The 12,349-nt window shown below is 34.1% G+C and overlaps 1 protein-coding gene across 1 annotated transcript in view; it reads left to right on the forward strand.

Moving 5' to 3' along the window:
• Window positions 1–12,349, forward strand: part of cfap92 (cilia and flagella associated protein 92 (putative)) — a 14,231-nt gene continuing 1,882 nt past the window's right edge. Inside the window, exons 1-12 of the mRNA XM_056468848.1 lie at window positions 1–208; window positions 651–847; window positions 2,212–2,431; window positions 3,472–3,570; window positions 4,053–4,169; window positions 5,940–6,109; window positions 6,209–7,041; window positions 7,136–7,330; window positions 8,026–8,296; window positions 10,102–10,263; window positions 10,416–10,520; window positions 10,968–11,121. Of these exons, the coding sequence (XP_056324823.1) occupies window positions 1–208; window positions 651–847; window positions 2,212–2,431; window positions 3,472–3,570; window positions 4,053–4,169; window positions 5,940–6,109; window positions 6,209–7,041; window positions 7,136–7,330; window positions 8,026–8,296; window positions 10,102–10,263; window positions 10,416–10,520; window positions 10,968–11,121 (2,731 nt within the window). The remainder of the gene's footprint in view (window positions 209–650; window positions 848–2,211; window positions 2,432–3,471; window positions 3,571–4,052; window positions 4,170–5,939; window positions 6,110–6,208; window positions 7,042–7,135; window positions 7,331–8,025; window positions 8,297–10,101; window positions 10,264–10,415; window positions 10,521–10,967; window positions 11,122–12,349) is intronic.

The raw sequence follows: 12,349 nt of genomic DNA on the forward strand, positions 1-12,349 counted from the left end.
ATGAATTCAGCCTCGCCTGACATGGAGAGAAGTGAAGATTTGCATTTAAACTCAGCACCGCATACAGAATATGGAGTCGAAGAAGATAACAATTATGATCCATATTTTAAGATGCCAGAATCCAGTTCTGGGGATGATCAATCATTTTCAACAGACTCAAGCCACACTGTCAGCTGTACAGTCAGCATTGCATTAGCTATATTTAAAGGTATGATATGGTGCCGTTTCAGACATTTAAGTGATCGTTCACCCAAAAATGAATGTCCTCACCATTTCCTTACACTTAAGTGGTTATAAACTTTTATGAATTTTTTCTTCTGTTAGATTTTCTGAACAAAAAGCATCTATTTACATACATAGTAGAGAGATAGGAACTACTTGAAAAATACTACTAATAGAAAATACTACTGAATGTACATCCTTAAGAAGCTATATCTTCCTTTTATCCTAAACAGAAGTAAGAAATTCATAAATTTCATTTTGGGGTGAACTATCCCTTTAATGTCCCATACACATATTATATATTTCTACATTATATTACACATTCTTCTTGACAAAACAATGCCTAAAACCATGCTAAACTCTTGTGCATGAAAAATAATATTAGCATGAATAGGCTACTAATATTGTTTCGTATTCTTTTGAATCAGAGCATGAGGAGTGTTTTACAGAGAAAAGAAAAAAAGGGACAAAGAACGAGTCATCCAATGAGGTAGTGGAGGCCCCCAGAGCCGAGGGCTATTATTGCATTGAGTACAACATGCTGCCTGATGACCCTGAACCAACCAGAGTGGATCTAGTGATGTTTGGATTAGCAGCTAAACTCTACATGGCCAGTGAGACTAAGGTAAACTGTTGTAATGAATTGGCGGTTAACGACCGGGCTTGTGAACAATTAATTATTTATATGTAGAATATATAGTATGCTACTTTGACCTGATAACCAAACATTTGGTGATGTTGTTAATCTGTTCATAAATTATGCACTTGTGGTTTTGCATCACTGACCCCGAAGAAAGCTGGTTTAGAGTATCGGTTAATGGCCTCCTCAAACTTCTATTGTGTACCACGCTGTTTAGGGTGAACACTTTTGTCTTCCACTTGGAAAATAACTAGCACATTTTAGAATTATTTGTGCATGTTTTTTTATTCATTTTTTTTACTTATGTTTACCTTTGTTTGACAATTAAAAAATAGCATTACAATATAATATGATTTTATTTCAATTTTAATACGTTTTAAAAATGTTATTTATTTTGGCAGTCATTACAGCAGTCTTCAGTGTCACACGATGCTTCAGAAATCATTCTAAGATGCCAATTTTGTGCTCCAAAGATTATAATACCTTTATTATACCCTTATTATAAACATTGAAAATAGTTATGATTTATTTTTTTCCTGGATTCTTTGATGGGAAGGATCTATTTGAGATATCTTTTGCAATATTAAAGCTGTCTTTATGGTCACTTTTTGATAAATTTAAAGTCTGCATGAAATAAAATTATAATGCTTATTTTGCTACTGCACATTGTTATAGTCTTAAAGTAAACAATTCATCCGTGCAAGTTAATCTACTGGGAAAAAGGTTGTTTTTTGTAATTTTTAAACAAAATTCAACCATTTTTTTCTACTCAGGAATGGCAGTCCTTTCTGTTGATGTCAGTTTGGGTGTAAAATGCCTATAGCCACACTCCCCCAACCATTAGTTTGCTGTGAAACACGACTGAAGGAACATCAAAAAATAAAAGCCCACCCCCCACTAAATAATCTGTTTCAGTTGGAAATACATCATCAAACTGAAATAAAGGTCTTTACTACTAAAACTTCTGGTTTATGCTAACTTTAAATAAATAAAAGTTCCTTCAAAAAAATAAACTTCTAAAATATTATGAATCATCATATAATTGTGCAATCATGTGCTATCCAGTTGAAGTCACAATCATTACCCCTCCTGTGAATTGGTTATTTTTCAAATATTTCACAGATGATGTTTAACAGATCATGATTTTTTGTTTTTTAAACCATTTTAAGGACAATATGATTAGTCCCCTTAAGCAAAATATTTTTTCAATTGTCTGCAGAACAAACTTATGTTTAGGAATGTGTTGAAAAATCTTCTTTCTGTTAAACGAAATTTTAAGAAAAATATACAGGGTGGTTAATAATTCAGGAAGGCTAATAAATCTGACTTCAACTTTATGTTTTGTCCAGGTGCTGAAACCTTGGCGAGAAGGAAACCAGGTGTGGGTGAGCTGGTCTCAGACTCTAAAACTTAAAGTGACTAAAGAGCTCTTAATTAAGATGGCAGCCCATAAGATCACAGTGAAAGTTTGGGACAGCAAAGAAAAGTTGTCCTTCAAAGCCAGGAATGACAGACCCAAAGCCTTCAGACTACCACAGGACAGATCCGGAGAAGATCCAGACCAAATGGGTAATATCAACCGCTGTTTTATTGATTGTGCTTTCAAGGTTTTTTTAAGGTTTCAAGGTTGTTTGATTACCTCTCATATACAAGTTTAGAGACCACAGAGAATATTCACCTTACAATAATGTAAATTTTGTATGAAAAATAGGGCATCAGTAACACTAAACATACTTCCTACATAAACACATGACTGCCCTCAAATGTTTAATTTGAGCCACTATATTTGTAGATCCGGCTTCAAAAAGTTTGGTTCGTGTGATCAATATTGTGAAGAAGAATATTTTCTGCATTGCGAAACAAATCCATTTAACATGCATTTCCAATTGAACCGTCAAGGCTCTCAGACAGTAGGAGTTAAAGGTACAGTTCACCCAAAACTGAAAATTCATAATTTAAACTTGTTCTACACCTGTTTGAGTTTCTTTCTTCTGTTGAACACAAAATAAGATATTTTGAAGAATGTTGGAATGCAACGGTCATTGACTTCCATAGTTTTTATAACTGTGGATGTCAATAGCTGCATGTATACCAATATTCTTCAGAATATCTGGTTTTATGTTCAACAGAAAAAATTAATTCATAAATGTTTGGAATCACTTGAGTGGGAGTACGTTTTTGGGTGAAATGTGCCTTTAAGAGAGACTGGATTAAATAGAAAAGAGCTAAACCTACAGTAGATATTACATGTCAAAATGAAGTGTTTTCTGACTTTAGATGAATATCAGTTTGTTGTAGGAGACCAATCCAAAACAAAAATAGAAAACAGCATAACACAAGCACGTCAAAGACAGTAATTTACATCACAGTAGGCATTAATGTGACTGTGAATCTCTTGTGTAAAATTGACTATGACAGGTGCCACCCCTGACTGTGAGACAGTGAAATTGGGTAGTTACATCCTCACATCTGTTACAGCACAGCGAGAGGAGAGAATATTATACTGCTCTTAAACAATGCACAAAAACATGCAGGATTTCTATTGAGCATTCTTAGAAAACAATTAAGTCATTCAAAAGTGCTAAAGATCTCACTAAATGTTTTTGAAGGTGGCATCAAGAAGGTGGTCTGTAAGATGAGAGCTATCTATGAGAAGGAGAACCTGAGGACAAGGAAATCTATGAAACACTGTGGCGATCCAGTGTCAGGTATATAACGATATTGCTCAGATTATTTATAAGGTTTATTATGATTACTACGATTATAGTGCTTCATTAGGCCTGATTTGGTCAACTATTGTCAAAGGAACTTGAAAAGTATGCCATGTTTAAAAAGCAAAGCATTTTTATATACTACCAATGGAAATCATTTTAAATATTAAAAAGGTGAAGACTGCATTAATTTGATACAGAAATAAACTTATTGTGAAATATTGTAGCTTGACTTTTTCTGTATCAACTATGTAAAAATGCTGAATGTTTACATTTAAAACCATTATTTTGATCCAAATTATATTTTTTATACAGGATTTTTTGACAAAATATCGACTTTGAAAATGTTTTTTAGTAAACTGGTTGCTGTCACTTGCTCAATTTAATGCATCCTTGCTATATAAAAAGATTTATTTGTTAAGAAAAACAACAACTAAACTTACTGACTACAAACGGTTGTGTGAACATACAATTTAAAGTCTCAGGAATCGCGCCCACTAAGAAGACACTTTTCCCAGAGATCACAGAACACACAGAGGTCAATGTGGAAAAGGAGGCCGCCTTCTTGGAACTCAGTTTTACTCCTCTTCTTGCAGGTAATTTCTACAAAACAATCTCAGAAAACAATCAAATAAGTTTGAAACAAATACACATTTTCTTGTATTATTACCAACCAAAAATATCTATGATAGTTTAGAATCATAAAAAAAGTAGATGTACATGTAACTATCTTTATATAATACATCATGAACAATGGCAACTAGCCATTTAGGGGTTGTTTCCCTTATTGCTGAGTACTGTGGGGTGGATCTTCCCTGCAGGGTCTGTGCTACTCAGCCTCTAATTGGCTGTGGAATGTCACCAGCCGATTGCTTCTTCAGTATTTGATGCGTTTCATCCAGACCCCCAGTGGGAGAACCTGATGAAAGCTTTCACTTGGGAAATATTTGAGCCTTGTTCCCATAAAGCTGAACCAGACAGATCACGTGTAGCTGCTTGCATTGCAGGGTTGCATTTAATAGGATGGAGGATGTTATCCGATTCTGATATTATGTTGCCAAACTATCATTCATTGGAATTCTTATATCCACTTTATTAGCAGTATAGGTATCTGGAACAATAAACACCCATAATTAGACTGAGAATTTGAGTTAGTAATACTTTTAAAAAGAAGAAAATCTTTATTAACATGGCCCAAATTTACAATTAATTTATTAATAATGTATTATTACTACAGTATTTTGTGAACAGTCATTAAAAAGTAATTTATGAAAAGAAACAGTTTCTTGACCACTAAAAAAAAAATTCAGATTTACCTTTAACTATATTAAGACAAAATGATTAGTCCTCCTGTAAAATTAACTCTTTTACAAATATTTTCCAAGTACTGTTTAACAGAGACAAGGACAATTTATTTACTGTATTTCCCATTACAATCTTATTATTATTTTTTTGGGGGGTTTGTATTAAATAAAAAAAAAAATTTAAATGCTACACTCACTTTTTTCAATTGGCTAGTCCAATGCTTCACCCAATTAACCAAGCTTGTCTAGGTAACCTAATTAACCTGTTTAAAGGTCCCGTGAAATGCTTTGAAATGTGCATTTTCATTCTGTGTTTGGTGTAATCTCAACTGAAACACTAAGAGAGGGTGGGACAAAGTGTAGCTCCAATAGCATTTTGCTTTTATCACTGCTCTGCCAGTGAGATTGGTTAAGATCAAGAGCATCAAATGTGAAGCGTCCTGAAGGGGGGCGGGGCATGTCAGATACTAAAGAGCATTTGATTGGTCAGAAGATTTGATGAGAAACTCAAGTATGAGGTGACATGAAAAAAAAATTATCCATTTAGGTGGAAGTGACAAACTACAAGCTTTACATGTTTTTTATCAGTTTTATATCTTCTAAATGAAAATTTTGACACTGTTTTGGAGCACACTAGCTTATAGAGATACAAACTAACAATACTGATACTAACATCTAAACTTTATTTTAATTTCATGGGACATTTAACGCTTTAAATCAAATAAATACTAGTATCTTGGAAAATGGTTAGTACAATAGTATGTGCTGCCATCATGGCAAAGACAAAATAAATGTTAAATAAGTTATTTGAATATAGATATTAATAGTAATATTATTACTATAATTTAAAAAAAAACCTCCTCTCTTTTGAATGGCACTATTAAATGGATATATTTATTTTATATGGATATAGATTTCAAAGGAGGGCTAATCATTTGTATATTCATCATAAAATGTAACAAAAACCCTATTGACGCCAAATGTTCAACAGTAGAATATCTGCAGAACATATTTCCTGCATTTTCTGCCTTGCTGGCATGACCCAAAGTGTCTTCACTTTAGGGAGTACGATGCTCACTGACTCCTTGGGATTCTGCTCTGGAGGAGTGAAAGAGGGATTCTGGAATGTCACTTTGGATCGACAACTTATATCCAAGGAGTTAAAGGTTGAACTCAATCCACTAGTCATCAGAGTTTTATCAGCTTGTTCTCTGCCGTCACCTCCCATCCAGGTATGACTTCAACATTATAAATCTCTTCCAATGCTATTTCGGAGATGATTTGTAGAACTGTTCAACGTTTATATAATAATCCAGTTCATCTTTCAATAGGCAAAATGTCTTCCTGTCTACTGTCAATACAAGTTCCACAACAAGCCTATTCACAGAACCAAAGGCTATGATCATAGCGCTAATATCTGCTTCAGAGATGTGAATGTGATTTTTACTGGACTTATGAGCCATGGAAAGTTGGTTGAGTTCCTTAGAGGTCCACCAATAGAGATTGAAGTCCATGATCGGGATAGAAAGAATGAAAAACGCATTGGTAAACCAACTGTATTTGGGACAGATTCCAATGATGCCAGAATAGCAACTGTGGATCTATGGACTACAGTTTTCAAACCAGATACTGAACAAGATGATCCACATGGCATAGCAATACTAGATCTTTCTGATCTCCTCAAAGGATGCAGATATTTGAAGCAGACCTTGCCCATTAGGTGTTCTGCCTCTGAGCACAATGAACAGAGAGAGATTAACTCAGATACTGCAATTCCAGTAGGTCATTATCTTGAAGTTAATGCCCAACTGAAAGTCCAGGTGGAGATAGCATATCCCCTCCATTCTGAAGATGTAAATGACCATGAAGACTGTCCATTTGGTCGCATCATTTATGTTTTTAGGTATAATAATACTCCTATCTTATTCAAACTGACTTCTGAAATTCTGCAAATCAATGCAGAAGCCTTTCAGCTAAATTATTATCCCGAGGAAACAATCCAAAGGGTCCTGTCTGGCCATATTATAACCACTAGAGAAAGAGAAGACAAAAGGATGAATGTTCTCACTGGATTTCATCTGATGGATAAGGCTCTACACCTTTTTGTTTTGGAAGGACTGAAGGATCAAGCAGTCAAAAGACTGTGGAGTACAGTGCCTATGAAGTAAGAAAACGCTTCCACATGTGCAAAACATTTACCAATGTGCAGAAAAGCAAACATTCCTGAAGATCATACAGACTGGTCTGATCTTTTCCAGGTTGGATGGAGATGAGGAGGAACAGGTGACTGTGCTGTATAACTCAGACTTTGGTTTCTCAGAGCGATTGTATGACACGCTTGATGTGGGTCTGAGCCCGATTTGCCTTCTCAAGCCACTTGCGACTATTATGAAGGAGCCTCTGGTGTTTATCAGAAATGCAGTTCCTCATGCCTGTCTTGAAGCCATGAAATGGTAAAATTGCAATTACACCCAAAGAACAGCTTAGTTTTCCCAGTAGGTCAGTATGGTAACATGTATTGTGTGTACTTTGATGCATCATTTAGGTGCTATTTTTTAAACCTGTAGTAAAAAAAAATGGTGAAATTCTGAAAGGTCTGTTGACACTTGCAGATTATCTTGGTTTGTTTGGTGTGGACTGAAAGAAAGAAAAAAATACACTTGGTCCTGTTTTGCATAGTTTTCCCTTGAGTGTCATTTTTTTTCAACCCAATGATTCAAAAGTCAATGGTTAGTGAACAAGGACTAAAGGTTTGTTTTATTCTTCAGTCCAGACCAAACAAACCAGCCGAATTAAACTACCAGTGTAAAAGGTCACACTTTACAAGAAGGGTGTGTTAAATAATGAATTTGCTAACATGGACTAATTATGAACAATACATTTATTAGTTTATTCATCTTTGTTAATTGTAGTTATTGGAAATAAAGTCATTGTTAGTTCATGTTAACAGTGCATTAACCAATGAAAACATGCATGAATGTGGATTTTGATAATGCACTATTAAATGTTGAACTATGTTTAATAAATGCTGTATTATCCATTATTAGTTCATGTCAGTAATTACACTAAATATCATTAACTTCTGAAACTTTATTGTAAAATGTGTCCCAGTAAAAACCCACTAAATGTTTCCTACTCACTTTTTTAGTATAAGCCACATTAGGCAAGCCAAAAAGCTTCAAGAAGCGGTGCACAACAACCTTTTCCCTTCAGCCGACATGCTTCTCAGTTTAAACAAGGAATTTGGATCGGATGTTGGGAGAGAAGATCTGTGGTTGGCTGCAGAGACCCAGGAATCTCAGGATATACCAGACCATCAAAACATTAGGAAGAGAATGTACACACCTCTAGACAACTTCAATAGAGAATATTTCCAGTGGAAACGAAACAAGTGCAAAAATGGGAAAAATTTCATTCAGGTAATTCATTGCTTATACGTTTTTACAGTGTGTTCGAAAACATACAGTGAGTAGGTAAAACATTTGAATTTAACTTATACTCCACAACCATACAAATACCATTCTGTATAGTAAGAACTTTTCAATTTTTTAGCTAATTTAGTTACTCATGAATGTGCCTTACTGTACTGTATCGTGTGTATTGTTTTTTTTGTTTTTTTTTACAAATATGTTTAGCAGAATAAAAAATGCTGGGCTCTACACAATACCTAACATAAAACAATTAATTTGCCCCCTGAAGAATAGCTAAGGGTCTGAGAATCCTTGTAGCAAACTTATGTGTGTGTTGCTTCAAGAAAGCAGCCATTTATTTGATCATATTCATTTAAATATTATATTTAATCATATGATCATTTGTCATGTATATAATTAACATATCTTTATTAATTAGTAAATAATTTGATTATTATTTGCCATTTGATTATGTTTTTATTTATATTTTATCATTATTATTTCCTTTTTTTACATATTGTTATAATCTTATGACTGTGGATTCAAGCGACGCTTGTTTTCAAGAGTAAGAGATAAGAGAATGTCTCCATTTCTGTCTGTATTGTCACTGGACAATGTTGTGAACCAAGGATTTTCCATTTCTGTTGTTTATGGTATAATAATATTTGTTGGATTTATCCTGGTCGCATTGAATCATAGGCAACTAAGATTAATCAATAAACTCTGCTCTTTATCATCCTTACTTCAACTCCTGCTTCTGCTCTTCTCTGGCTTTCTCAGTCAACTTTCTATATTGACAGGAAATTGTTAATTCAGTTGAATACTGGTTAACAGGTTTGGGTGATGGGTGGCTCTGCTGGTTTGTTTTCTTGATACCCAGAGAAACCAATATTTTCTGACAGGATCTGGCGACTGGGGCTAGATCTTATCTATCTGGCTCTCCTGTGATCTAACACCTCCCAAAAAACTCAAGAATTGTGTTGCATCAGCTCATTTAAAAAAAGTAGGCTTTTGATTTAAATGTTGGCACAAATTTCCATTAAGAACATCAACGATTTACCAAAAAACTTAATAGTTCAACTGAGTTGTTTAGCATTTTTTAATATTATATCCCTATTTTTGCTATCATTAGTGGTACCAAACTAAATAACATGACTGTTTCTAGAAATCATTTAAAAAACATAGTTTGAACAAGCAGGAAAATAATTATGAGTCAATTGCACATTTAAAAAACAATGAATTGAGTAAGAAATTTGTCAATATACACTCTAAATTGGCTTTTGCTGCTGGCTTGAATTGCTTATTGAAACTCAGTTGAAGCAACATCATTCTTAATGTATTTTTGGGGACAAATTAATTGTTTTATGTTCAATCCACTTACATTTGTAAAAACGATCAAGTTAACTTGTGTAGGGACAACATGAAGGGATTTTGTGGAACCCAGCATTTTATTACAGAGCACCATGCTATTGATGTTCGAAACTCTCTCTTACAGGTTTTTGTGTTTTGATGCAATGTTGAACAGTTTTAAGCGTTAAATAAAAACTACAAAGTCCTGTGGATACAAACTTAAAGAATTAAGAGTTTAATTTTGTCAGTGAATAAGTTTTACATGTATTTTAAGCAGTATTGAGTCAAGTTTTTAAAATACTTATAACTCAAAATTAGAAAAGTAATTTAAACACAATTTTAATGATGTAATTAGTAATCAAGTAATTTTTTGAACACTGTTTGGCACACTGCATGTTTTCTATAGAAAGGGAGAAACTGAGTTAGCATTTTATTGAATGAATGTTATTTTGTTTTTATTTTAGGCAAACATTGAAGATGTCTACAGGGCGAGTAATGACTTGCAGAAGTCAAAACCTTATGTGGCTTTGGATACCATAACTGACAGTCAGACCATCAATTACCATAATATTGAAACAAATTCTACAACTCGAAGTGGAGAACAACTCTACAGGGAACTATCAAAGGTTGGCACAAATTTCCATTAAGAACATCGAAGATATACCAAAAAACTTAATAGTTCAACTGTGTCGTTTAGCATTTTTTAATATTATATCCCTATTTTTGCTATCATTAGTGGTACCAAACTAAATAACATGACTGTTTCTTTTCTTCCTAGAACTCCACTGCTATTCGCTTCTTTTGCCCAGGTTTTAAGAGCAGTATTGAATCGAACCAGCACCCAAAGCGGCCAGACGATGCTCGGATAGAAGAGCTAAGAAAGGTGCTGTTGAGGTCATGCCATACCACCGCCATCAGTGTCACGTTTCTCTCTCAGTGCAATGTCAACTTTATGGGAATTCCTAAGAGCTTAAGCAAGAAGATAGAGTTTTACTGATGTTTACCTACCTTGCCCACCTCTTTACAGATCCCCAGAGCTTAAGACAGTATTACATTGCAAGTAGGGTGACAGGGCTATTGCTGATTGACTCATGGGACACAGAGCATCGTCATGAAGCATGTGTTTGCATGAAATTGATTTATCTACCTTTCAGAGTCTGTAACTTATGGTTCCCTGGTGAACATGAGCATAGCACTCGAAAATGCGAACCTTTCAGATGACGGATTGATATTATTATTAGCAGTTTCTCCCGTTTGTGGAATTGAATGTGATATAGTTGCATTTGTTGTCCTTCAAAAGCATTCATTTGGTATGCATATTGGTTCACAGCCTTGGACAGAAAACATTCTTCATGGGAACAAACTGAAGCCAACGCTTTCCAGATCTAGGCTGCCTTGGATTCAGAGATATCAGGATTTTGAACTTTACTCCAAGCCTCCTTCACAGTTCGGACCAGAGCTTCCCCTGAGCATTCATTTGGCCGGTAAGATTATCTTCTCATAACAAAAATAAATAATAATCATACCATTTCCCATAAATACGTAAACATAAAATAGAGAAAGGTTGATATAATTTCAACTGTACATAAAACCTGCTGCTGCAAAAAAATAATGGTCATTCACACATTTTGAATTCTACTGTGTTGCTTTTCCATTGGATTTCTACAAACACATGCAAGATTACGGTTGCTTAATTCACAAGGGGAATTTTTTTACCTCTATATGTATATTTAGAGTTATAAATTTAAAATTGTGAGACAGTGTCACAATTATGAATCAGAATTTTTTATAGCACACTCGGAATTGTGTTTTTATTTCACGATTTTGTATTTTTATCGTTTACATTTTGCAGAATCTTTTAAGTCAAGTCTGACAACTCAGAATTGGAATGAATCTGAATCAAGTAATCCAGAAAGCTATGGAATAATTAAAGTCTGTGTGAACCGAAAATTACTGAGACTTATTACAGTCATCAGGCCTGTAGCCAGCCTGGTGAAAGAGGTGGTTCTATTTTCTCAAAAAGTGTACCTTGCAAATTTTCATTTTCTATTTAATTATGAGGTTTAAATACTGTATTTTAGGCTGGATTCGCTTGTTGGATGGCATCATAACCACACTTTTTGATGTACCAAAAATATTTCCTAAATATTTAGAATAAAGAAATATGAAAAAATATTTATTTTTAAAATACAAATTACATCATATATCATTAGAAAAAAAGTTTTAAATAAAAAAAAGTAGCCTATTGTTAGAATCTGTCCATTTGCATAAAAAACTAAAACATAATAATAATAAATTATTTTTTTATTATATTTATAATTTATTATTATATTATTGGTTTCATATAGAGCTCTGCATGGTCAAGCACCCCTGTATATTCAAGATCTTTTAAGCAGTCACTCATGCAGCCGGTCTCTGAGGTCTTCTGGCAAAGACCTTTTAGCCATTCCCAGAACTCGTCTTAAGACTCAAAGGTGACCGTGCCTTCTGTGTGGTGGCCCCACCGCTCTGGAACTCTCTCCCGATAGCACTGAGAACTCTGGGATCAGTTGAACTTTTTAAAAAGCATTTAAAGACGCATCTTTTTGGTCAAGCTTTTAATTAACAGTATTAGTGTTTCTGTATTTGGATTTTTAATTAGTTTTGTTTTAACATGTTTTCTTTTATTGTCATGTGTTATTTAACTTGTTTTCTCTTATTGTAAAGCACTTT

The sequence above is a fragment of the Danio aesculapii genome, chromosome 11 (genome assembly GCF_903798145.1).
Source record: "Danio aesculapii chromosome 11, fDanAes4.1, whole genome shotgun sequence".
Taxonomy (NCBI): domain Eukaryota; kingdom Metazoa; phylum Chordata; class Actinopteri; order Cypriniformes; family Danionidae; genus Danio; species Danio aesculapii.